The sequence below is a fragment of the Agelaius tricolor genome, unplaced genomic scaffold (assembly GCF_023055355.1).
Source record: "Agelaius tricolor isolate 1412-34295 unplaced genomic scaffold, bAgeTri1.0.p SCAF_9, whole genome shotgun sequence".
Lineage (NCBI taxonomy): Eukaryota > Metazoa > Chordata > Aves > Passeriformes > Icteridae > Agelaius > Agelaius tricolor.
In genome coordinates this window covers 14,813,276-14,839,598 of record NW_027269269.1, presented here as the reverse complement: position 1 = coordinate 14,839,598, position 26,323 = coordinate 14,813,276, and the positions used below count along the sequence as shown (strand labels likewise).

General features: G+C 41.4%; 1 protein-coding gene across 2 annotated transcripts in view; it reads right to left on the bottom strand.

Moving 5' to 3' along the window:
• The window catches only part of ME3 (malic enzyme 3), a 118,101-nt gene extending 92,271 nt beyond the window's left edge, over positions 1 to 25,830 (bottom strand). Inside the window, exon 1 of one of the 2 annotated variants that reach the window (XM_071432814.1) lies at positions 25,615 to 25,830. Coding sequence is in view for 1 of the 2 variants with exons in the window: in XM_071432813.1 (XP_071288914.1) it covers positions 25,250 to 25,444 (195 nt within the window). In the remaining variant the exon portion in view is untranslated. The other variant, XM_071432813.1, reaches the window with a different exon arrangement.
• Between the last annotated feature and the right edge of the window lie 493 nt (positions 25,831 to 26,323).

The window sequence follows — 26,323 nt, the reverse complement described above, 5'->3', positions numbered from 1 at the left end:
GATGTGGTCAGGAAAGAATTTTAGAGGCAAAGTTGAGAGGAATGCTTTAGCAGAGCTGCAGCTCTCCAGAGAGATGAGCACTCCTGGCCATGCCAGTCCTCACAGCCCTCTCTAGGGGCACACAGTCATTCTGAGGACAACACAGAAGGCTGAGTCCACAGCTGCCTTGCCTTCCCTCAGGTTATCCTCATGTGTCATCTCCAGCACTGCACTGGCAGGAATCTCGCCGCAATTTGGAAGAAAGTGACAGGGCTTTCCATCTCCATATTTCTCCAATCAGCAAAATTTTTCCTTGGTTCTAGGTTTCAGACTTTCTTTCTCTCATATTCTCTGCAGAACTGAAGCCAGTGTGAGATCCTCAGAGAAACCTCTCAGTGAATGATAGGAGTGCCCAGTAAGATAAAGCAGATGGGATTGAGAGCATAAATGGGTTTTGGGATCTGCTCCTACAGCTCCACAGAGCATCCCTAGGGAGTTTCTCCATCCCTGGGAAGGCTGCAATGATGAACCTGCTGGTTTTGCATTTGTTCTCTTACAAGCTAATAATGAACCCTCTGAGCTACAGATGACTTCAAAATACATAGAAATTTCAAGGCCAGCCTGTGACAATATAGGTATTTTCTTTAAATTAAAGCCAGGCTCAGATCAAATAATTATATAAAATGGGCAAGGACTGTTTCCTTAAGAAAAAGTGTATTTTAGTGGCTTGTTTTCAAAGAAAATCAACACAAAAAAAACCTGTTGTAAAGACACTTATGGATTATCTCTACAGCTTTACCACCACAGTGGTGTTTACCCTTTCACAGAGGAATTTGTATTGAAATTCTATCCTATAGATTTATTAAATATGCTTTGAGGCTGTAGAATATGTTCTTATGTTCTGCAGTTGAAGTTACATTTTCAGATTAGGGCAGTAATTTTCATTTCAGAGCAGTACTTTAGATACTGCTTTAGAATTCTTATGTTCTTATGAAATGAGAAACATTACTTTCTATAAATGCACATTTCAAATTCATTTTCTAAATCAACTCCAACACACTAGGGCTTGTAAGAAATCAAGTCTCCACCTGATTTTTTGAATTTTTCGCTCCTTCACCATGAGAATTTTAGCAGCTGGCTGAGAAGCTATTACTTTTTAAAAGATGTTCTAATTTTTGGTAACAATCTTTTGTGGTGATTATTATTATTTGTTGCTTGTTTGTTATTTTTTCACCTTGGTGAGACTCAAAATGAATCAGCTTCAAATGGAACTAACATCTCCTGACTCTTAGTATTATTCTCTTCCCTGCACACACTGGAAAAAAAAAACAAACCAATGTTGAGATTGAGGAGGTCATAAATAACTGAGCACTAATAATGTAATATATTAAGCAGAAAACTTGAAAGTAAAAAAGAGAGATCCACTCTGTCTAGTTAGCCCCAGTAATAGGTCCCCAAGACTGAGAAATTGAATTAGACTGGTACATGTTGCCCTACTTCAGAGCCTTCATCCCACCACCTCAAGACCCTTCTTTAGTAATGCCTTTGTTCCATCAGCACCTCAGGCTCTGAGATTCTCTAGTTATCTCTCTTGAAAAGTTGCTGGAAATCATATTTCTCCTGGAGGGACAAAGAAATCTGTGATTATTCCCAGTCTCTTCTAAAAGAAGGGCAAGAGAACATCAGACAATTCTACCAAACTGCAGGTTCAAAATAAATGAAGTATTTCTTTATACAACTCTCAATCATCTTAATCATCTCATTACTTTGGATGTTACTTCTTTTAATATAGAGTTTAAAAGCATTTAACAAGCAGGAGGGGAAAAAATATTTTGAAGGCTACTAAATGGAGTAATTTAAGTTTGTAGGTCCCTGAGACAGACACTGCTGGTGGCAGGAAACACTGTTGCTGCTTGCCTGCCTTCCCCTATTTTTCCCTAAGCATCTGCTGCTGGCCACTCTAGGAACAGGACACTGGCATAAACCATCTGGTCTAATTAAAGCCAAATAGACATAGCCAAGGATTGAAATTACTATTCTACTTGAAATCCAGGAAAGACAGGATATGAACAGCCATTTGCTTGGCAGAATACAAGGAGCCCCCACATTAGCTGAAGTTGCTCATGGTTTTTTCCATACTATTTCTTGCTGTGGGGCTCTCCACACAAAACTTTAGCATTGACTGTCCAAAACCAATTCATTGCAGAGCCAAGGTATGTGTCAGGGGATCTTACCACACAGTTTGTGCAGAAACCAAAATTCTACAGCTACCAAGTAGTGGCTTGTAACAATATCCCTTAAAAAGGCAAACGTATATTCTAATAGTTTATAAAGCATTGAAAACAGCACTAAGAACAACTTGAGTAGCTGAACATTGTGGAACTGATTCTTAACACCAACACAAGATTGCACTTTCTGAACAGCAAACTTCACACTGGGGTGGTTATGATTCACGGCTGAACTGGATTTCCTAACAACAGAGAACTGGGAATGAAGCAGGGGAACCTCTGAGATTTCTTCACTTTTATATTTTTCCTTTCCGAACTGTGGAACAGGGGAAAACGAATCAGAGGGTGGGTGGAGGGAGAGCAGAATAGAGTCAGCTTGACCAGCCAAACTCTGCTGACAGACCCAAGTATCATCCAGCATGTAATTGGCCAAAAAGCCTTACACTGCCAAACACTGACTGTACAGCTTCTGCAATTGAGGTACATGTAGCTACAGCCCCAACAGCCAGGCATAAATGCTGAAATAAACACAAACAAGGTATAGGTAGTGCTACAGAAATAGCAACCCTGACAGAGTGAAACAGACATGAATGGCTTTAGATGAATAGGCTGTAAAGAAAAAAAATGCCAGTGTTTTGCAATTTGAAACTCTCTGGATGTAACACTGCTGTTAATGCAAGCATATTGAGAAGGAAATTTTACTCTATAAAGAGCAAGATTAAAGAAGCTATTATCAAGAGGAAGATTAAGAAGCTATATCATCCATACTTGTTTTTTTTTTTCCCTGTATGTACACACCTAAATGTAACAAAGTGATTCTCAAACCTCTGCTTGTGGGGCAGCTCTCTGGCTGTTAAAGGCCTTCACAGAAAAGAAGCTGCCTATGATCTGTCACTGGAAAGATTAGCAAGGCACAAACATGCTTTGGAATAACAGCATAAACCCCATCACATGCTCTCTTCTACTAACATGTTCACATGTACCCAGCTGGCAGTACTTTGAGGATTTATCCCACAGATAAGCAGTCAGTACAAAATCCATGTCTCACAAGTTTGTGAAGTCAGAAACTAAGATGTATGTTCTCAAAGATGTAATGTTCTCAAAAAACATTAAATACACTAAAAATCTGAATGCTTTTCTGAAGCGCTGAAGCATGGCACAGAGAAAGCGTGTGCCATTCAGCTAGATCCCATTCCTGTGCCAGATCTGTCTGAAATATCACACTGACACCTGACAGTACTTCAGGACTGAGTCTGGCTCAGCATAACAACAGTAGGCTTTTCTTCATATTTAATGAAAACAAGACCTGTCTGCAAAAAAACAGCCCCAAATTTTTTTGCCCTTTTATACAGAAACATGACCTTTATTTGTAGAAAGGAGACCTGACAACACTTTACAAATGAGCAGAACCCCTTCAGGGCTCACAGATGCAGCAGATCCTTTCAAAAGCCAAACATCCGCATAGAAGGGTTTGTACCACAACAGTGATGAGGGTCCTCTGAGGGTCTGTGAACTGCTATGGTGGTGAAGCTTTTTGTTGAGGGCATGAACACTGGCTTTTGGGTAGAATGTGTATCACAAGGCCCTGAAGATAATTACTGTGGCATTTTAAGGTCTTTTAGTCTCTGATGGTCCAATTTGACTGTTTAGCCTTGCTTAAATTGACTCCTGCTGTAGTAAGGTGAGCAAGACTCTGTCCACATAAAGCATGAAGCAACAAGTCTAAACCACTGATGGAAGGTTAACTGTGGAGCACAATAGAAATAAATGAATTTTGAAGCTCTCTTTGACCTTGGCTCTTTATGTCCAGAACACCCATTACCTAATTACTGAACACCATTCATCCCTTGACAGGCATTGTTTTTGGAAGGATGATGAACTAGTATTTGAAACACAAGTCACCACTTACTCTGGGGTTGATGAAGTTCTACTTCATCAACCTCAAAGTAGTACTTTCAGAGGTCCATCAGACTACTTGCCTTGTATTTAGAACCTCTCCCACACAGGTATCTCTGTGAGAAGCCTTTAAAACATACATTCCAATCCCTCCAACCTTACAGGTGTTGCAGGTAGGAGAGCATTTCTTTCAATGGCAAAAAAACCCCAAGAGTACTGGCAATCACCAGAAGTTGTGAGGCTTTAAGCAACCCTGTTCCAGAAAACAGACCTTCTAAATGGGCTCTAGTTCTTCATTCCTCTCTAAAACAGCTACCCAATTTAGGTGAGAAGCAACAAGTAAAATACCATAAACTCTTAATGCAAATCAGTTAAGAACCCAAGGTTTAAAAGACATTATTAGTAAATGAAATATTTTAAATAATAGTTTGAAAACTAGAAAGATCAATTCTCCCATGTAAAATTATCTGTAATTGCTTTCTCTACTTTCATATTAATTATTATAATGAAAAATTAGTTCAAGAGAAAAGTACCATCCTGGGGGAATGAAAAGCTTTCCAATTAGAAATGCCAGGCAAATGCATTAACCATTCTGCACTAACCATAAGCACTGCCGTTCTCAGTCTGAGAATTATGAGCCCCTGGAATATGTCCATCATTGCCATTTAGGTTGGCAATGCAATACAGTTGTGGATTAAAAAGTAATGGATAAGCTTTCAGGGTCACAAATTCTTCTTCAAATACTGGAAATTTTTGTTTACTCTAGACCATTTAACCAAGCTATAATTTGTGGGTTTAATGCCTCATGATTCACCAACACCAAGGAAGCCCACAAGAAATATAATTTTCAAAGAATTTCTTAAAAATGTGAGTGGAAAAATCTCTGTTTGGTGCACAAGAGGTCTTTGACTCTGCTGTGGACAAGCATAAAAATCCACAAGCAGCTGTCATACACACCATAATGGATTCACACTGAAAAGGTGCAGGCAGAGAGGTCTGGGCAAGCAGAGCTGCACTGACACTCTAAGGTGTCAGTGCCCTTTCCCATTGTCTAAGCTTTTAGCCACAACTTTGTAAGTCCCATTAAAGCAAGATGACACCACACACACACACACACACACACACACAATTTTCATACCTTATTCCAAAGCAAATAAACAGAAACAACATCACAACTGAGTTACCTCATCAAGAATAGTAAGGCAATGTGAAGTGTTTTGCATATTTTGTATTTTAAGACTAAAATTAGAATTAGATTCCGCTTCAAAAAGACGTGCTACTTCTGTCCAGAAGTTCTTCACATGGGGACTCATGTCTCTAAGTAGAAAGATAGGAACAAAAGAAATTAAAACCTGGGGTCATCACTGATGTGGAAAGAAAAATAAACCCAACAAACCAAACCAAATAAACACAACACCTACCCCTCAAATTAAAACAACATCATCAATTAAAAATCTCCCTGGCTAAAAAAAGGAAAGACTGTAAGCCCTAGTTTGTATTTTGAGATTTAAAGAAGACTGATAATAAAAACTAAATTGTACTGTTGTTACTATATCAAAAGTAGAATTGCACTTGAACACAAATGTAGGAGAATAATTAAATACATGTATATAGAAAACTGCCACTACCAATACTGCATTTTACCTACGAACCCATGATGTTCTCCAGTAACAGTAGATGCAAAACCTCTGTAGCAGTCAGTCTTACTTATAGGACCAGCAATTCCTAGGCTGGAAGTTTGGGAGTTACCATGGGTCACAGAGCAGACCCAGTTATAAAGACTCGCTGTTACAAAGATTAAGGCTTTAGTAGTGTGAATGCAGACCCTGCAGCTGGCTTTGGTTGCTTATGCTGTATATACTGAATTTGTTAGTACAGAGACTGCCTACATCTGATGTATGTCATTTGGGGTTTCTAGAGTTTTCACATCAGCAGGAATCCAATACAACACAAAACTGAAAGCAGACCAATTCACAGAAAGTGTTAACCGACATGTTCCCCTGAGAAAGGGATGAACTTGAGCTATAAAGCCTGCATTAAGAAACTGTAATCAGATTATAAATGTGAACATTTAATTATGTAACTGAAACTAGTTCAGATGCCAAAGTAGCCCAAAGTGGTTTTAAATGAGCATCAGGATGTCCTGATCAATTAGTAGTCCAAAGAAGTCTGGTAGTGATCATAAGACTGTTGAGAGCTGGTGGACTTCTGGAGGTTGAGAAGGATAACACATCACATTTGATTTTGATTGCAGAGGTGAAGCTACAACCTTTCTGGACATCACCCACACAAAAACCTCCAATCACTTTCAAAAAGCTTATGACACAATTTCCCCAGGAGCTTATCTGCAATACCTGCCCTTTAAAATAGTACACCTCTTTCAACACCATGATATCACCAAAACCTGATGTCTGTTGAAGCACAGTGAAGACAAAGAGGTATTTCTAAGGAAAATCTTAATTTTAATTTTAAATCAGATATTTTCCTCAAGTCTTTCTAGATGTATCAGATGGCTAAGTAAACTGTGGGCAACTATGCTCACATAAACTGTGGACAATTATGCTTACATCCAGTGAATGAATTTGTTTGTAGCAAAAAGCATTTGGATTGAAAAAATGGTTTCTCTATTCTTTCCTTGGTAGCTGATCATGTTTCCAGAAGAAGATAAAATCTTGCAAACCTTAAACTTGACTGCAAATTCTCACCACATGTTTAAGTCCTCAAAGGCAAGAGAGAGGCATATGTATCCATTTTACATTTGCTTTCCTGAGACATACTGATAAAGTTAAAAAAATTATCATCTCCTTGACTTCAGGGTGGCACCAGATACCTATCTCTGTGCAGATGTGCTGCAAACTCAGAGAGCTACTGACGCAGAATGAGGAGGCAAAGTGCACTGTGCTGCAGCATATGGTACTTTATACCTATAAACTGCATTATGCAGACTTCACTCCCTTCCCTCCCCACTGTACAGGAGCAGAATTTTGTTTTAGTCATTTTGAGAGGATTATTTTTGCTTAAAGATACAGAAAAGTAAACTAACTGGAAACAAATATATGTTATACAAGATTTCAGAAACAGGAACACCACCTACTTCTACTGTATCTTTCAAAATGCCAGGCTCAAGGCCTGTTTTACTGCTTGCCCATCCTGTTCACCCTCAAAAACTCATCACGGGACACTACCAGGACAATCAGGCTGCTACACCTAAGAAAAGATCTCAAGTGCAGTCTGTGCCTTACAGTACACTCAAGCACATCTCCTGTGGGGCAGCAGATCACAGGGAGGCTCAGATATGCCCTCTCTCATCCATTTTTCAGCGACCTGATGCCAATAGATAGGACCACATATACTTTTTCCTGAAGAGGTTTTCACAAGAGTTTCCATTTCATGATCAAGATGAAGCCAAGCTGCTTACCAAGACAAATGGACAGACAGAACCAGGATCTGGGCTCCTCCAAACTAGCCCAAATACAGTATAGACACAGGCAAAACATCAAATCACTTTTGTTATTGGTCTTGCTTTTATTATAGGGCAGAGATTTTGTTTCTTATCTCCTTATCTCATATTCCTGATGATAAAATCCCTTTAGTTATGTTAAAATTGTTTTCTGACATGTCATATTCAAAATAAGGTTGTATTAATAGCATGAAACATTTCACACTTTTCTCAAAAGTGTTACAGATTCTCCACAGAATGCAGCTTCATATTTGAAGTTACTCCTGCATTTCCAAAGCATTTCTATTCAGGATGTACACACAATATTAATAAAAGAAGAGCTCTAAAAGAGACAGCTTTTGCAAATATGTGTAGAAGATATTATTCAAGGCTGTTACTGCTTCAGAAAAATGTTTTTAGTTGTAAAATACAAAATATGGATTAACACAAAGTAGATAAACACTTCAGTTGTAGACCACAGAACACACAAACTGAAGCTGATGTTCACCTAACAAATTGGTTACATGACAAAACACATTCAGTCTCTTAATTTCCGTGTTTGACATAAGATAAGGATATGCCTTTGAACATTCTTAAAAAGTCACCATATGCTGAGAGGTCAGTGTGGTTTTAGCGTGATGTAGATGCTGATGCACTGCAGATGGCAGCAGCAATGCCTCTCCCTGTATGATAATCAGAAGAGAATTTCAGACAACAGCAGGAGTGAATCAGAACTTAGAAGAAAAAGGCCAGATTCTGCCAAAAACCATGGTCTAGGTACATGCATGTGATTGTTAATGGGGGGAAAAAAGGACAGTTTCAGACAAATTTAATGTAAAATTCTACTTTGATAAGCATTCACAATATATTAAGTTGTTCAAATCTTATACTGTTAGGAGTATTTTGAATCTATGACAATCTTACTGCTGACTAGAAGTTATGTTAAATGCAAAGAGATTCCCCTGCAGTTGCACATTTTAAAGTCACTTCCTATAACATGCAAATATACAGAATCTATATTACATTTTGCTGGCCTCAGTCAAACTCTCTGCATAAAAGCTGACCTGATGCTTCTACAAGCCTTTTTCTCTCCAGACAATATAAAGAAGTTCTGCAAAATGAGGTTACCTGAATAACTCAGAGACATTAAGAAAAAAATTGTTTTTCCTAAAAGCCAACAACTTCTAAGCTATGTTTATGTTGGAACAACACTGCTAAGACTCAGCAAGAGGCAAACATTCTGGGTTTATTTTTGTCCTTACTGAAAATCTATGCCTTGGAGTATTGTTTGCACAGACCTAGACATCCACATTCATATTATTCACCAATCTTTCTACCACTGAATTTTCTCATCAAATCTCAGAATCTGTGCATTATCCTGAACCTACTACCTGGTATAAGTCTTTCCATGTGGATCAAGGAGATAAGATTCCACTTCCTGATTGTAACCAACTGTACCTAAGGATCTGTAGGATCAACCCCCAGACATGTACACAAAGTTGTTGATCTGATTTCTTTCCAAGAAATATATTGACTTTTGGCTTGCAAAATGCCTGGTATATAGAAGAGGGCCCAAGTTTGCCATGACTATGGGTTTTATTCCTTTTATCATATATTTATCATATGATATTTTTATCACTATGATCTTTGTTACTGCTACACTTTGCTTTGCTTTCCCTTCCCTAGCTTTCCATACGCAGGAACAAGAGAGCTGGGACATGGGATTTCTGAACCAGAATAGCAAACGTCTCAGAGTATGTTCTTTCACACCAAGACAAAGTGAACCAGAATTTAATGTCTGACTATTTGGAGAAAATGGCTTAGAGAGGTTTGCTCTCCATGGCTTGCAGGCAGATCCTGGCTCCAAACACCCTTAATGTGTCTATTTTACCAATCATAGTTTAATCTTACTGCTGAGTTACTGCATAGCACCTGGGGAAAACAGGTCAAACTCCTACACTAGCATTAGAGAACCCAGGATCTAAACCCACTACAATATAAGGTCTGTCATACCACTTCAGGATTTCTTCTTCCATGCATCCACTACACTTCTGCTCTTCCTTTTTCCAATTAAAGAAAGTGATTCAGTGAAAAAATGCCATGTAACCTCGGCTGAAGGCAAATGTATACATTCAAAGTGACTGTGTTTTACTTCTCATTTATTTAATACAGCAAATGCCAACTGGAGACATCATAAACTGTCTGAAGCTCATCCTGCAAGTTCATTTCAGTTTTGCAGTTGGTTTTCTACTGCTTGGTGCTCAGAAATACAGATTATTGTCTTGTAGTTTTGCTTCTCCTCCCTCTGAATGCCGAGCAAAGTGCATCACCATTTGTTTACAACCCAGCTGTGCTCCTATAAATCCACTGCTCAGATAGGCGTTAGCCAGAAGACACCCGGAGTCTTACAGCAGTGGGATACTAAATCAAAAACCTATGCCCTAGTTCAGCAAAGCACTTCCTTAAACAATACCAAGCCAGTAAGATTATAACTTCACTGCAAAGGGCTGCAAATACTCATTTGCTTCCCATAAAATTCAATCTGCTTTGGATCTAGTCCTAGACATTTGCTGGAAGGTGTTATTAAATGAAATGAGAGGAAAGGCAGGCCAATAATATTTTGATTTCTAAGAAATCACTGGTTGTTACATCTGTCTCATCAGATACTTGAGCAGCAGTCACAGGGGGATCACACAGCACACCCACTAACCCACTTTCCGGCCCACTAGCTTTAAAGTGTAATTATTTAGTCTATTTTGATTCTCTCCTTGAATTACTATTTTAATTATGCAGACAAGGTAATAACCTCAAGTTTACAGGTATTGGTATCTGTAACTTATACACACTGTGACTCGAAGTTTTGAACTGTTATGAAATAAAGCCAGAAATTTTAAGTAACTAAATAAAAAGAAGAAGTGAGCTCTGGTAAACAGAATTAAAATAACCTCCTATAACAGCTATGTATTAGCACTCACTTCCTTTGTGCACAGCTTTTGGGAAATATTTCACAAAGTGTTTTTCATTTTATACAACAATGCATATTTGATGGCATGTATGGGATAAAGCAGTTGATCCATCATGTGTGTTTCTACCAGGCTGTGCTGGAGATCATTTTTGGTACAGATAATAGATGCTACAATAAGACAACTGAGCAAACAGGTTTGCTGGCTGAATGGTGAGCAAATTTATTCTGAGGGACTCTGTTTACCTACAGATGTCCCATATTACCTTGGGCAAGCTAAATTCAGCTCCCCACGGAAGTAGTCCAAAACCAAATGTAAATTATGACAACATGATGCCCATGACTGCATGATCCTTTCTGGAATGCTTATCAGTGATTCAGAAACTGTCCTCCATAACTGATAAGAAATGGGACAGAGTTCAAAAGTGCTTGATGTAATGCAGCAGTGTGTTAGGGCTCCAGTAGTCTGAATAACTCTCATTAATGAGAAGTAGAAAGTGAATGATACATGCCTTGAAAGTCCCAAGAATTAGGAATAAGCCACAAATATTTCTCTCAGTCACATTTTTTCCTTTTCTGTTTTTATTTTTCTTTTTTCAAATCCTGATGTTCAAATTCAATAGTTTCTTTATTTTGCTAAAATCTGGAAGCCACAGCTGGGGATTATGTGTCTAACCACAGTCTCACTGGACTGAAAAAGTAATCTGTAACTCCATTTTACGCTCAAGGTAGAGAAAATTCTACATAAATTATACATTCTAGCTAATTAAGATGTTTCTTAATTTTCAGAGCAATAAGCAAGTACCTTTACAACTTCCAGTATACCTTCTTTTCACCTCTCATTTGTCAGGTTAATTAACAAACATGAATAGAGATGCTCTTCCTAAAGAATGAGCTCTGAGATCTATTCTCTCCTGTACAGGTATCTGTATTAGGCATTCCCTCTGCTTCTACCTAGATTTCCTGTTGGGGAAAAATATAAGGATTTTGGCTGTTGCCCTGTGATTTCTGGAAGTCCGGGAGTGTCCGGGAGTGTGACCGTGTTCACAGGGGTTCTTGGATGAGGGAAGAGATGAGAATGTTGACCTCCATGATCAGAAGGCTTGATTTATTATTTTATTATATATATATATTACATTATCACTATACTAAAAAGAAAAGAAAGAAAAGGTTCCTCAGAAGGCTAAGCTAAGAATAGAAAAGCAAAGAATGATAACAAAAGCAGCTCACTCGGACTCTGTCTGAGATGGCTTGGTCCTTGATTGGCCATTAATTATACACATCCAAGATGGGCCAATCACAGGTGGACCTGCTGCATTCCACAGCAGCAGATAACCATTGTTTACATTCTGTCTCTGAGGCCTCTTAGCTTCTCAGAAGGAAAAATCCTAAAGAAATGATTTTTAGTGAAAAGATGTCTGCGACACGGGAGTTGGCTCAGAGCTTCAGTCTCACATGATGAATTAGTCTGCAAGTGGACAGTAAATCCAATGCATCCCAAATATGACCAGCCTCTGCATATGCACAGACTATATGCAAAGGAGATGCTGCATGCCAAGAAGCCCCAGATAACTGGCCCATCTCATCTAGAATGGAGATGAGGAATATCTACAATGCACAAAGTTTGTCCAGATGGTCTAGTAACCATGCCTACCACAGATCTGGAAACTCTCACACACTTGCAGCTCCTCAGCCCAAGCCTTAGCCTCACCTCTCTTAGCAGCATTCTTCTGCCTGGATAGGAAAATGCAGTGCTTCCCCAGAGTAAAGGCTGAAGCCTCTTTTCAAGAGACATAAAGCACTTACCATAGTATAAAATTACTACAAATCTGAAAGGAAAGAGGCTCACAGTACTTCAACCCAATTTGGTTCGGGCCCTAAATCGAATTTATTCATTGCAATCAGCTCACATTTTGAGAAAAAATTTTCCAACACTAGGAAAATTAACACCAGTGATGAACTGACCAGGTGACTCTTTTATCAACAAGTTTCTGCCTCCTACAAGCACACTCGATACAGTGCTGCAGTTCAGAGAGTACATTATGGTGGTGCCAATCAGACATCGAGAAAGACCTGAAAATGGTTCCAGCTGCTCACTGTGTCCTAGCAGATCTGTAGCCATCTGCTCTTCCCTGCTCCAACACAGTGCCACATTTAAGCTCCTGTAAGATGTTATAGTCATTCTCTGACAATAAAAGAAAAAACAACAAAACCCAAAAAGTTAAAAGCATCTACTTTACTGAATTTGCTATTTCTCAGGAAATACTAATTGAAAACTTCTTGCTCTGTGTTACAAATTGCAGCACAAATATTATGATTCTGTAAGTCAAACAAGATTAATATCCCTCTTTCCCTGCAGGAAATCCTAATAAATGCTACAGGGGTTTCCAGCTTTGCAGGAAGTGAAACTGCTGGACTCTCATACTCTTTTATATTTGGCTACAGTGGGAAACTCATTTTGCAACTCCATCAAATACCAGTTACATTCCTACAAGGAAAACAGTCCAGCTGCCAGTCAATAGGACATTCGACCTTGCAGAGAAACCTGAAAGTCACTTGTACAAAACAACAAGATCTGGTTACAGTTTCACTGTCACTGCCAATTCCATTAAAGCTTATCTTTAAAATGTAATAAGCTTTTTAGAAGTGGCCAACACTAAACCCATTTCACAGCAGAATCCAGAGTCTCGCTGCTGCTTTCCAGCACCTTCCCATCACTTCCTTTCTATTTATATGAGAAATTACTTTGTTATCTTATAACTTCAAATACAGTTAACATGCTAAATACAAAACAATTACTTGCCTCTAGGAAGAGTGGTCCAGTTTCAGCAAGCATGAGTCATGCACTCCTTCTGCTTTCATAACCCACCCCATTACCCTTGACCAGTGGGCATTTGGAAGGTCACAGTTCAAAGGCACTTTTGCAAATTTTATTAAGCTACAAGAATTCTCCAGGACAGCTTCAAGCTCTCCAAGGCATCTCACTTAGTGCCCTCGTTTTTCCTCCAGCAGGTCTTGTGAAGAAGTCCAGCTCTTCTTGCTGGCATGCCAGAGGACAGCTTCTGGCATTGGAAAGGCATCCCTGAGTGGGTCACTCCAAAGCTCTTATGGAAGATGAATGAGTTTAGGCAGACCACACTAAAATAAAGAATGCTAACATGCACTTTTGATTTTTAGGACATGCAACTATGGGAGTAGCTGGAGCCTTCATGGAACTATCTATCAGTAGAAACTGGTATTATTAATAAATTCCATTTTCGCTTTGAGACTTTGGCTTAAACAATCAGTAAGCACAATTTTTTACACATACTTTCATTTTAAGTGCCATTTATTAACAGAGCAAGATGATGAAATTTAACAATCTACTACCTTTAACCTTCATAGTTTGTAATGAAAATGACCTTGTATCTTGAATGGTGCAGCTGCTTGAATTCCTAAATTCAAAAAAGGCTCAATGTAAAGTTGACTGAAGTCAACAGAAACCCTTCCAATAACTTAAGCCTACGCTGCCCCTTAGAAACCAAAGAGCAATGCTCAGGCAGGGCTCTGCTGTTGCAAGCATTTTTCCTTCCTAGACAAAAGCCAGGAAAAGCTGCTGGCATCAGCACATGGAGTGAAAGGCACGTTCCACATCTCCTTCGTATAAATACTGCTGCACATCACAACCTGGGCAAGTTACCAAACCTAAGAGGAATCTGATGCACGTGTGCAATGAGCAACAAGGCACAGTGGTATGTGCACTGAAAATCCTTACAACTTGAGACAAAAAAAATTCATTTATTTTACTGTTACCTTTGAACATCTATTTCTGTATTTGAATATAATTTACAAACTTGTGAGCCACCAATGGCAGGCCAATTCACTAGTGAGTACAAAGCAGCAGAAACTGCAGAATGAGCCTCTGCATCAAGACCAGCAGTGAATGCCACTTGGAAAGTTTTCTGTAAAGCTGCCTACCTGGAGCACATGGTCACCTCTATCATTGCTTTTCATGGCTTTCATACATCAAGCCACTGTATCTGCCAGGCATCAGGGGAAAAGAGAAGTTTTCAATTCTTCTTTCCAATATCCTCATCACTTCAAGTATTTTGGGATCCTCTCCCACAAACTGTCTGTCTCTTGCCCAGAAAATACCTGAACTGCTAAGTTGTTCTAGTACAAGTGCCTTTCACACTTTTGGAACCACTGTAGAACACTTTTCTCTAAAAGAGTCTGAATTCTGCTGGAATTCAGACTTTATGCATGCTCCACTACTGCAAATTACTTTCTCTTGCAGCAGGTTGGGTTTTTTTTTGCTAGATTTTAAAGAGGTTTTGTCATAGAAAAATAAATTCCAAAACAATGGGAGATAGAATTTTTAGACTTTTTTTCTTCCCCAGTAGTCAGATTTAGCACTTCAGCAAACAATTTTTGTTACTTTTCTCATTTGATGGCTAGATCTAGAAGCCTTCATACAGTATTGGGGGAAAGAAGGGACTTGACCCTCCAATAATTGTGATCAAGGGACCCGATTTACAGAGGCAGTTGTTTTATCACAGAAATTAACTACAGACACAAGTGACAACATGAAGACATCAAATTCCCTGTGAGGCAAGAAATGGCTACAAGGGAGAAGTTTTTTGGCTTGGGTGGTGGTAGGGCTGTTTGGGGTTTTTTGTTGGATTTTTCTTTCTCTGTTTATTGGACCAAGTAATCTAGCTGGGGGTACGAAAAACTAGAGTTGCTAGAAGAAGGGCTATGAATATGAAAATCCCTGGACTTACTTCTCCCCTTTCCCCCCACCTCTAAAACATTAGGCACAATAAAACAGATTATCTCTTGTTCCAGCCTCTGCCCTGCTTACCTGCTTAGACTATCTTGACAACAGAAACACTTAATAATCTGGACACTTCAAAAAATAGCAGAATTTGGCAGTTTAATCCATTCTCTCATTTATAATAATCACAAATCATGCAAATAATCATAGCTGAAATCACCTGCAGGTGATTTTTTTACATCAAATCATTCAAATGAAGATTAAACAGAATTTAATAGTTTCCATAATGAATTTAACCACTAGGCAAAGTGACAAATCCATTGGCCCAGCCAAAGAGAAAACATTCAAGGCATTTTTTCCCAGAGAACATAGCACTGTAGTATTTCAAATAACCTATTTTTTCTAATATTTAGAAACACAGTGAAGTCTTAACTACATGTTTTACAAGGATGAACACAGCTAATCCATATAGACTTACTATAAAATAGACTTACCATTTTTTTAAGCTAAACATACAGAATAGAATTCTCTAAGGTGTGGAGATAATATTTTTTTATATCTAAACAGAGAAAGGTACTGAAAATCTGTTTCTGTTCTATGGATCCACATGTTGAAAAAGGTTACATGTGCAACCTGCACAGAGCTCCAAAGTAGAAAAGGTTGATAGGCAGAAAACTTTTGCATTGGCATTATTTTCTTTGTCCGAACCATAGTCTGCTCAGTTACCCTGTCTTAGTTTTGTGTTTGGCAGCTGCAGAACTATAAAAAGCTTTGCCATTTAAAACATTTTTAGAAGAATGATATTGTATTAGGCTGACAATACAGAAGTCATTTATCAAAATGTCACATTGTCTGCAGAGACAGATAGTGTCAGCCCTGGGCCTCAAAGAGGAGGTTAAAAAATTAAAGACATGCTCATCATCTCCACTAGAGCACATTCTATACTGAAAGTAGTCAAGTTTGCCGTTGTGCTAAGCCTTCTATTCAAAGAGAGGGAATTTCAGCAGTGTTTATTCTCCCCCAGGCACCAAGGCCTGCCTGACCTGCTTACAACAGCTCTAAAGCTAAGTCTGTCCCAAAAGAATTTATTTGGGTGAGTGCTACAATAGGCTCAAGGTTTGGTAGCAGGTGTGTATTTCAGTGAGAAAAAGATAAAAAAAATAAGTAACAGAGGAAAAGAAAGAGACAAAGCAAAACGCAAACCAACAAAAAAAATCTAAAAAACCCCCAGCAAAATAAGATTATCTACAGAACTGTATGTCATTTAATTAAGAGACAGGTAGAGGCAAGGCTCCTCCTGTGCAGGGCAGCATCCAATGTTCAGCTACAGCAGCCATGTGCATTGGCAGCTTTCCTATCAAACTCGAGGCCCAACCTCTGCCAGGGCTCAGTGCCAGAAACGCCAGAGTCCTGCCTGCATGGGGGTATGTGGTGGCAGAGGCTTTCTCTGAAGTGAAGAATGAGTAAAACACCTAAAGTACAGGAGAGCTGCCAAAAGGTATGTTTGAACAGCATGTCCCATCAGCCAGGCAACTGAGGCAGGGCAGGTAGGTAGGTCAGCATCACTTACAGTAAGCCAGAAAAGAAAACTATCCCAAAACCCTGGAGGCGCATAAATACTATAAAAAATTGTAACTGTCCCACCTTCAGCAAGGGGTAACAAGAGAGCACAGTTATTCATTAAAGAACAAACTTTCCTTTCTCATCTCTGAATGAAGGTCAGTAACAGCACCAAGTGTTCTTCTGGAGGTGGCTTGTGCAGAAGCAAAGAGGAATTCAATTTACATTCTCTTAATCAGCAGAACTTAATACAGTAAAAAAAAAAGAGGCAGTCTAGGAAGTTTTTAGAGTGTGTGGAGAACAAATTTTTGTTGCAGCTGGTGAGTGAGCCCACCAGGGGAGGGGACTACGTTAGACCTGCTGTTTGCAGAAGAGATGGGCTGGTGGGAGATGTGGTGCTTGGAGGCTACTTGGGGCACAGTGATCATGAAATTGTAGAGTTCTCTATATTTGGTGATATCAGGAGGAACATCAATGAGACTTTTACACTGAACTTCCAGAGGGCAGACTTTGGCCTATTTAGGAGACTTATTCAGAGAGTTCCTTGAGAAGCAGCCCTTAAAAACAAAGGAGTTCAGGAAAGGTGGGTGTGCATCAAAACAGAGATCTTGAGGGCACAGGAACAGACTGTCCCTGTGTGCTGAAAGATGAGTTGATGAGGCAAGTGTCCAGCCTAGATGGGCAAGGAGGTTTTGAAAGAACTTAGGAATAAAAAGATGATGTATCATCTTTGGAAGGAGGGTCAGGTCTCTCAGGAAGTATTTAAGGGGGTTGCTAGGGCATGTAGGAAAAAAATTAGGGAGGCCAAAGTTCAGTTCAAACTTAATTTGGCAACTTTTGTAAAGGAGAATAAAAAATGTTTTTATAAATACATTAATGGCAAAAGGAAGGGTAAGACCAACCTTTGTTCTCTACTGGATGAGGGAGGGAACTTAGGAACTGCAGATGAGGAGAAGGCAGAAGTGCTTAATGCCTTCTTTGTCTCAGTCTTTAGTGGGAAGATGGCTTGTCCTCACGACAGCTGTCTTCCTGGGCTGGTAGATGGTGTCAGGGAGCATGGATGGTCCCCCTGTTAACCAGGAGGAGGCAATCAGAGAACTGCTGAGCTGCTTGGATGTTCAAAAATCTATGGGTCCAGATGGGATCCATCCCAGGGAGATGAGAGAGCTGGCAGATGAGCTTGTAAAGCCACTCTCCATCATTTACCAACAGTCTTGGCTCACTAGTGAGGTTCCAGATAACAGGAAGCTGGCCAGTGTGACCCCCATCCACAAAAAGGGTGGGAAGGAGAATACTGGTAACTATAGGCCAGTTAGCCTGACCTCAGTACCCAGTAAGGTGATGGAGCAGTTTATATTGAGTGTCCTCACATAGCACTTACAGGGTGGCCAGGGTATCAGACCCAGCCAGCATGGATTTAGGAAGGGTAGGTCGTGTTTGATCAACCTGGTCTCCTTTTATGATCAGGTGACCTGGCTGGTGGATGCAGGAAAGGCTGTGGATGTTGTCTATTCAAATTTCAGCAAGGCCTTTGACACTGTCTCTCACTGCACACTCCTGGAAAAGCTGGCAGCCCATGGCTTGGACAGGAGCACTCTGTGCTGGGTTAGGAACTGGCTGGATGGCCAGGCCCAGAGAGTGGTGGTGAGCAGTGCTGCATCCACCTGGGGGCAGTCACCAGGGGTGTCCCTCAGGGGTCTGTGCTGGGGCCAGTTCTGTTCAATATCTTTACTGATGACATGGATGAGGGGATTGAGTCTCTCATCAGTAAATTTGCAGACAACACTAAGCTGGGAGCGTGTGTCAATCTGTTGGAAGGTAGGAGGGCTCTGCAGACAGACCTGGAATGGTTGAATGGATGGGCAGAGTCCAATAGGATGAAGTTTAATAAATCCAAGTGCTGAGTCCTGCATTTTGGCCACAATAACCCCCTCCAGCGTTACAGGCTGGGGACAGTGTGGCTGGACAGTGCCCAGGCAGAAAGGGACCTGGGGGCACTGGTGACAGCCGGCTGAACATGAGCCAGCAGAGTGCCCAGGTGGCCAAGAAGGCCAAGGGCATCCTGGCCTGTGTCAGGAACAGTGTGGCCAGCAGGAGCAGGGAGGTCACCCTTCCCCTGTACCCAGCACCTTGAGTGCTGTGTCCAGTTCTGGCCCCTCAGTTTGGGAAGGACCTTGAGACACTCGAGCACATCCAGAGGAGGCAACGAGGCTGGGGAGGGGCTGGGAACACAAACCCTGTGAGGAACGACTGAGGGAGCTGGGGGTGTTTAGCCTGGAGAAAAGGAGGCTCAGGAGTGACCTTATCACTCTCTACAACTGCCTGAAAGGTGGCTGTAGACAGGTGGGGTTGGTCTTTTCTCCAGGCAGCAACTGACAGAATGAGAGGACACAGCCTCAAACTGTGTCATGGGAAATAGAGGTTGGATATTAGGAAAAAGTTTTTCACGGAAAGAGTGAGCAGCACAGTCTCTAACATCAGTGACATCATATGTCGTGCTACTTATGAGGGGCAAGGCTTGGAGCATGCTGAGGTCAGTGGAGCACACACTGTTCACCCCATACATAATATGCTCAGTCTTCCTGACAACATCTACAGTGTTTCCAAAGAAATCAACTAGTAGCTTACCCCGTATTTCACTAGATGGAAGGAATAGGAATGTGAACAAGCTGCAATATTCAGCACTAAATCCATTCTAACTGCAACAATATCAATTTTCATATTCTTCACCAAAGAGTTTGTGTTACTTAAGCGCAAATTTTATTCAAGTGCCAGAAAAGCCTAGTCCATCCTAGGAAACCAGAGCTACATTCATTCTTGGCTCTGCCTTACCAAAACATGCCTGATGTAAAGATTAAGGCTTCTCCAAAAGAAAGGGCATGATAAAAAGAAAGCAATATAAGCATCTGCCAAACTGATGAATTTCCTCAACTTAAAGGCAATTTTAAAGGTACTTTTACAATATTTTCAGAAAACAGAAAGAAGCGTTTTGTTCCAAAACCAATTTATTTTTATTAAAATCTTATACTGAGTGCAGGCATAAACTCAGCACTTATAAAAGCTGCCCAACCAACGCTTCCAAGACCTCTCAATCTCATTTATAAGGGCTGAAGGAAAAACAAGTACTAACATATTATGGATGTTAAACATGTACGGATTAGTACAGCATAGAGGCAGGGTCTGCATCAGCACCCTTCTCACCCTCACAGCAACAGATATCCTATGCACTTCCAAGCTTTTCTATGGGAATGCCACTCCCAAAGCACTAGCAGCATCACAAAGGGGAGAGTGACAGGGTTGGCAAGAGGTTATGCAGGCAGACAGGGAGGCAGATGGCTCCTTGGTTTGGCTATGATAAGGGAGACAAACTGGAATTGAAGCTGCGGGAGTAAAGGGACTTTTGCAGGCTGCTTCTAATACCAGAAGCACCAACAGATTTAGTTTGGGCTCAGTCTGCTGACCACACCATAACAACAAGTTCTTTGGCATCAAAACATTGGGAAATGTCCTTGCCAAAAGACAGTCTGGCCTCAGAAAAATATGATTGACACTAACACCAAACAAATAAAAATGAAAGTTCACATGCCAGAATGATGGCCAAAACAAATCTAACTGAGCAATCATATTTCCAAAACACACCACATTTGCCAAAATATTTGGCCAAAGCTCACCTCTGTGGAGTTTGTTTCCAATTGAAGTCACGAGGATACAGGCACCTTGGCTTGACTAATGAAGCACAAACACATAAACACACACTCTCTGCTCCAGGCACCATCGAAGGCTCATCACAATGCACAGTGCTCCAGCTCACTCACATTTCTACTCTAGAGTATTTAGAACCTGATTTGACAAAACTCATCTCTCAGCTAGAGTTTTACTTGGGTCTAAAGTTGCAGGGTTTGGCTATGCAAGCGTCTTGTTTGTTATCCCTAGAAACTCAAGAGCACCACCAGGTCAGTTCATGAGCATCCTGTCTCCTGCAGCAATCACAAGCCTTAAGAAGAGTAAATAACACAGGTTAATAGGATACTCTTCCACTGCACTCTCCCATCTTTTCATCATTTTCAGTTTGGGGACTTTTTAAGCCAGGTGTTTAATAAAAGTATTTAGTAACCCCCAGTGGATTTTTCCCCCTAAATTAACTTGTCCAGTCTAAAACTTTCCCCCCAAACCTTGCTCAAATAGTTTTGGGCTCTTGAAAAAATATGAGGGGAACCTCCAAACTCTGCCCACCTCATACTCTTCCTTTGCAAAACATGAACAGATGGCAAGTTAACAAACACTGGAATGCATACACTTAAAGCCCCATGCATCACTCAGTTGTTATGTATCTATCAGACCTAAAGCTAGCCAACTGAAAACTCCAGCTGCAAGAGAAACTCCAGTTGTAAGAACTCAATCCTGTGGATTTAGAGAGATTCACTACTTTGAAAACAGAATTCTGCCTTGGTCTGATCTTGCCAACTAATTTCAGACACACTGCTCTTGTGCCCAGTACTATTTTTTTAAAAACCAAATCATTTTACAAATCCACCTAATTTTAGCTCTGTTTCACCACAGCTGCCAAGTGCAGCCGTGTGCAAGATCACACGATTTGTTTCTCAGCTGCAGTGGCAAATTACTGACACTATTCAAAGAACCCTCGGTTAGCTCGATTTCAATCCCTGCAAAGCTGAAGGACAAACAACCTTTCTGCATTTTAATCATGTATATACAGCAGTACATTCAAAAATGCTGCAGAAGCCTAGAGCAGTTCTTAAAGGTTTGATTCTTACATATCCAGACTAGTAATTTTGTTTTGTTAGGTTTTGTTTGGGTTTTTTTTGTTGGTTTTTTTTTTTGTAATTCATCATGACATTCCATGAAAAAAAATGGAGACCACGCATGCACATCAGAGGAGAGTATAATCCAGACATACTCAGAGACCACAAAGTCAGATCCCTGCATTGCACTTGCAGGGAAGTTTAATGGATTATCTTAACCCTTCAAGTGGGGCAATATCCTGCCACTCTGAAAACAAACTGTGACCTCCAGTGCTGCATCTGTTTGTGATGGCAGATCTCCAAGCATTCATGATTTATCTTGAAATTAGAACTTCCAGAAAAATGCCAGAAGTGTCATCAACCTTCCAGTCAAATGTCATGAACAAAGTTACAATCAATTTTGGACACAACAAGATTTTTGAGTCCCTGCAGGTATGTGGTCAAACTGGGAATTGTCCAGCTCAGCCTTTGTTTGTTCAAATACGAAAAAGGCATATGAATTTGACAGAGTCCCTGGACAAACTGGGAATCATAAAAGGCACATGTGAGATGAATAGAACTGCACAAATCTCAAGAACTGACAGCAGTGTCAGAGAGAACATGACATGAACTTGACCACATCAAACACACGGCAGCTTTGATATAGAAGGCAGTGAGTAAAGGAAGCCCCATCTTTCCTCCCAGGGCCTGAGCACTGAATCAGCTTTTCACAAGGCTGAGGTCCCACAGTAAGAGAGACTTATTTCTCAGCAACTGCAGTTTTCATTGGATCACCACAGAACACTCTTACCAGTGCTCTGTGGTTATCTGACATTGTTAACATTTCTAGGTTTTCCAATTTTACGGCATTCCAGGTCTGGAAAACAACTTCTTCATGAGGCACTTCATAAAAACATGTGACAAGTTCTTCTTCATCCTTTTGTTATTTCTGAGACTCCTCAGACAAATAACAGCAACTGCTATTGCCTTTTAAAGCTGCAAGTACCTCTCACAAGAATGCTGATGTTTCCCAAGTCCTGTCCTTGGATTAAACATGGGACTGTCACACTTCACAACACAAGGAAGAACAGTATTTGAATACCACAGTACTAAAAAATGTAGTACATGGTAAACAAAGACCAAAGGGAAGAAACAACTGCAAATTTATTAAATTCATAACTAGTTTTTGGATTTATTTTTCTTCTTCTCAGGCAGCTTTGGAAACCAGGGAAACTTCTCAGAGGACAGCCTGCTAGCACTTTTACTAATATTTAGGATATTACAGAGGACCTGCCAGCAGCAGATTTTGAGTCTGCTTCTTCTTCAAAGCACCTTCAACCCAGTAAGCAAGCTAAGACTTGGATCAATAACCTCAGACTGTAAATCTGTCTTGCAATTCTGCTGAAGGGACAGTGTTCTTCATTGAATAAATACCACACACTTGACAGCTTCAGACTGACAGCTTAAACTTCATCCAAAAGCTATAAAACACCCATGGTATTGAATAAAGCAGGGAAACGCTGCATTAAGTCTCACTTCTCAATATTTTTTTTCGGAGGTTCTTGGAGAGATGTAAGGACTATTCCGTGCAGAGCTGCTTGCAATCAGTTGAAAACTTAGATTAAAGTGAGATCCACTGCAGAAAAAAAAGCAATAACCCCATGCCTGCATTTAGTTACCAAAGGGGTAAAGAGCAATTGCAATGTGAGGAGAGTACAACAGCTGAAAACCTACCTAAATTAGGGATCCCTAATTTTGATTTACACTGCTGCAGCACAGCAGACCAAAGGGTCACCACGCTGACAAGACATGAACTGCCTGAAAAACACCATTTCAGCTGAACACAGGTAACTCTTCAGAGGCTACAACGAACTGCTAAGAGCCACAGAGAAATGGAAGCCTGTTTAGAAAAGCCTGGAAAGAGGTCTTGAGTGTTTAGTAATGATGGGTTACCTAGGTGCATACACAGGCAGTCCTTATCTCTTACCACAGATGTAAGCCATCTCTGTCTTGGATGTTCTGCAGATGATTTATCTCAGTGACTGAGAAATGTAACAAACAGCAAACACACAGGCTGGAGACCAGCTGGGAGACTTCTCATGGCCAATTAAACACTGCACACCACAGTACATTTTTCCTCTAACAGGAACAGTTGTCTACCCTTCTCTTCACATGGCCAAAAATTCCATTTAAATGTCAAGAAAAGTACTTTATTTCACTGGGAGGAGGGAAAACACTCAAGAAAAGCCTCAGTTCTGAAAATTATAAAACAGGACATTAAAAATCTACTCTTGCATCAGCCAGATTCAACTGTGTGTTATTACTGCATTCTGCATTACATAGACGAAAGGTCAAAGTATTTTCAGTTCAAATCCATATATGCAAGAAAACAAGAAACATTAGCTATGTCACTCTTTCTAACTACCATGAAGCACCCATCAAAACCTCTTAATGCCGACAAATTATTGTTATTTATGACCTAGTTGGCAGTCCCTTTCTCTTCAGCCTAACACAGGCATTATATAATGATTCAGACTAGACTGCTTATGAAGTTGTTGCATATTGAGTAATATCCAGTGTCATCACATGCCTTGGTTCTTTGGGATTCATCTCTGTGGATGCTGAAATGGTAGCAGAAGATGCAGCTCAATGCACAGCATCCTACACAAAAAGTGGTCATCCAAAGGATCTCCAGTCTGGAAGACAACATAGGAAGCTCATGGACTGGATAACTGTGTACGTATGACAAATATGACAGCCCAATCAATCAATCAATCAATTTCAATACCATGTTTAATACCTGCTCATTTTAGGTAAATAACACACTTGTAGTTATTTCTAGTAATATTACACAAGAAAGTAGAACCCAGCATAGTTGAGTCTGACATATTTGATGCCAATATTGACACCCAGATTATTTTTTCCCTTCAAATGATGTAAAGTTAAGTTATTGGGTCTCACTTCACATGCTTTGTAGACTTTGCTAAAAACTTTCTCCAAAAGCATTTTTTAAAAAATTCTTCTTATTATAACTGTGTTGTTAATGTTTCCACAGTTTTGAGGATAAACACATCTTCAGCCTGGCGAGATGTTGCTTTGGTAGTGGAGCACACACAGCTACGGATACGCTATGAAAGGAAGAGTGAAAACAAGAACAGCCACACATGCTTGTTTCATCATGAAGGTGTAAATGACCCGTTTCACAGCTGCATGCGTAAAACAATATATATATATATATATATAAATAACCCAGATTTTGGTATTGGACTTCAAAGTGAAGTTGTATTTGTATTTTCTCCATCCCAATTTTTTGTGCTTCTTTCAGGCAAACAGCATCAGTTCCCAGGCAAGGGCACTTCTGCCCTACCCAGGCTCTGTGGGTGCCGCTGCGGCAGCAGGACAGCGGTCAGAGGGGAGGCAGGTGCCTGACTCCCCAGGAGGCCGCAGTACCGAGCCAGCGGCCCGGCACCCATCACACATCCCGTGCTCCGTTCAGGACAACCCGCGGCCGCTCCCCGTCCGCAGCATTTCACCCTTTGGGACCGTCCCCGCTCCCTGGGGACGGTCACGGGTGACGCTGCCAGCCCCAGCAGCCGGGACACCTGCGCTCCGGGCCTTCCCACGTCCGCCGCCCTCCCCGCGGCCCGGCCGCGCCAGCCCCTGCATCACCCCCGCCCAGGCACGCACCTTGTTGAGGTGGGGGTTCCTGGTGATGTCGTAGCCTCGCTTCTTGATGGCCGGGGCGCGGCCGGGGCCGGCCGGGCCGGTGCACCCTGCCTGGCTGCTGCGGGCCCGGCTGAGGGCGAGTAGCAGCGGCGCCCGGCCGGCCCCCACCATCGGCAGCAGGCGGCGGGCGCAGACCCCGCCGCACACCGGCACCATCGCCGCCGCTCCTGCCGCGGGGAGCCCAGCGGGGCTGGGCGGGCGCGGCCCGGCCCGGCCCAGGCGTGCCCTGCCCAGGTGAGCCCGGCGCGGCGCACCCGCCGAAGCGAAAGGAAACCCGGGAAGGAGATCCCGCCGCAACCCCGCGGCGGCCGCCCCTCCTCCGTTACCTGTTAAGGCTCAGCCGGCGGCGGCGGGGAGGGGGAGCCGGGCCGGGCCCGCCCCCGCCGGGGACAGCGGCACGCACGGCCCGGGAGGCGGCGGTGGGAGCGGGGCTGCCCGGCCGCGGCGTTGCGGTGCTCGCCCCTCTGTGCCCGCACTGCCCCCGACCGCCGCCATAAAGGGGTTCGGTGGGGGCTGCAGAGCCTGGGGACCCTGGACAAGGACACGGGACCTTGGCGGGACATGGAGCAGGGCAGCGGAGCAAAGCCGCTCGGAGGAGCTGTTAGTGCTGAAGGAGCATCTTCAAAGAACTTTTCAGTCCAGGAGTGTGAACAGCCGTGGTTGGTTAGGCATTTCAAGCCGCATATAGTCCCTAAATTCCCTCTGTGTAATTTATATACACCGTATATTGTACGTATAATGTATTTACTATGGATCCAGTTATATAATGTATATAACCTGTTTTTCTTCATGTTGTAATTATATATTTGCTGAAGAAGACAGGTCCCTGCACCTCTTGGGGTTTTTTGGTTTGTTGGTTTTTTGGTTTGTTGGGGTTTTTTTTTGTTGGGTTTTTTTTTTTTTTGGTTTTTTTTGGGGTTTTTTTGTGGTTTTGGTTTTTTTTTGTTTTTGTTTTTTTTTTTTTATAAATGAACTCTTTTATACTTGCAAATGGTGAAAGCATCATCACCATCACCACTACCATCTGGTACCACA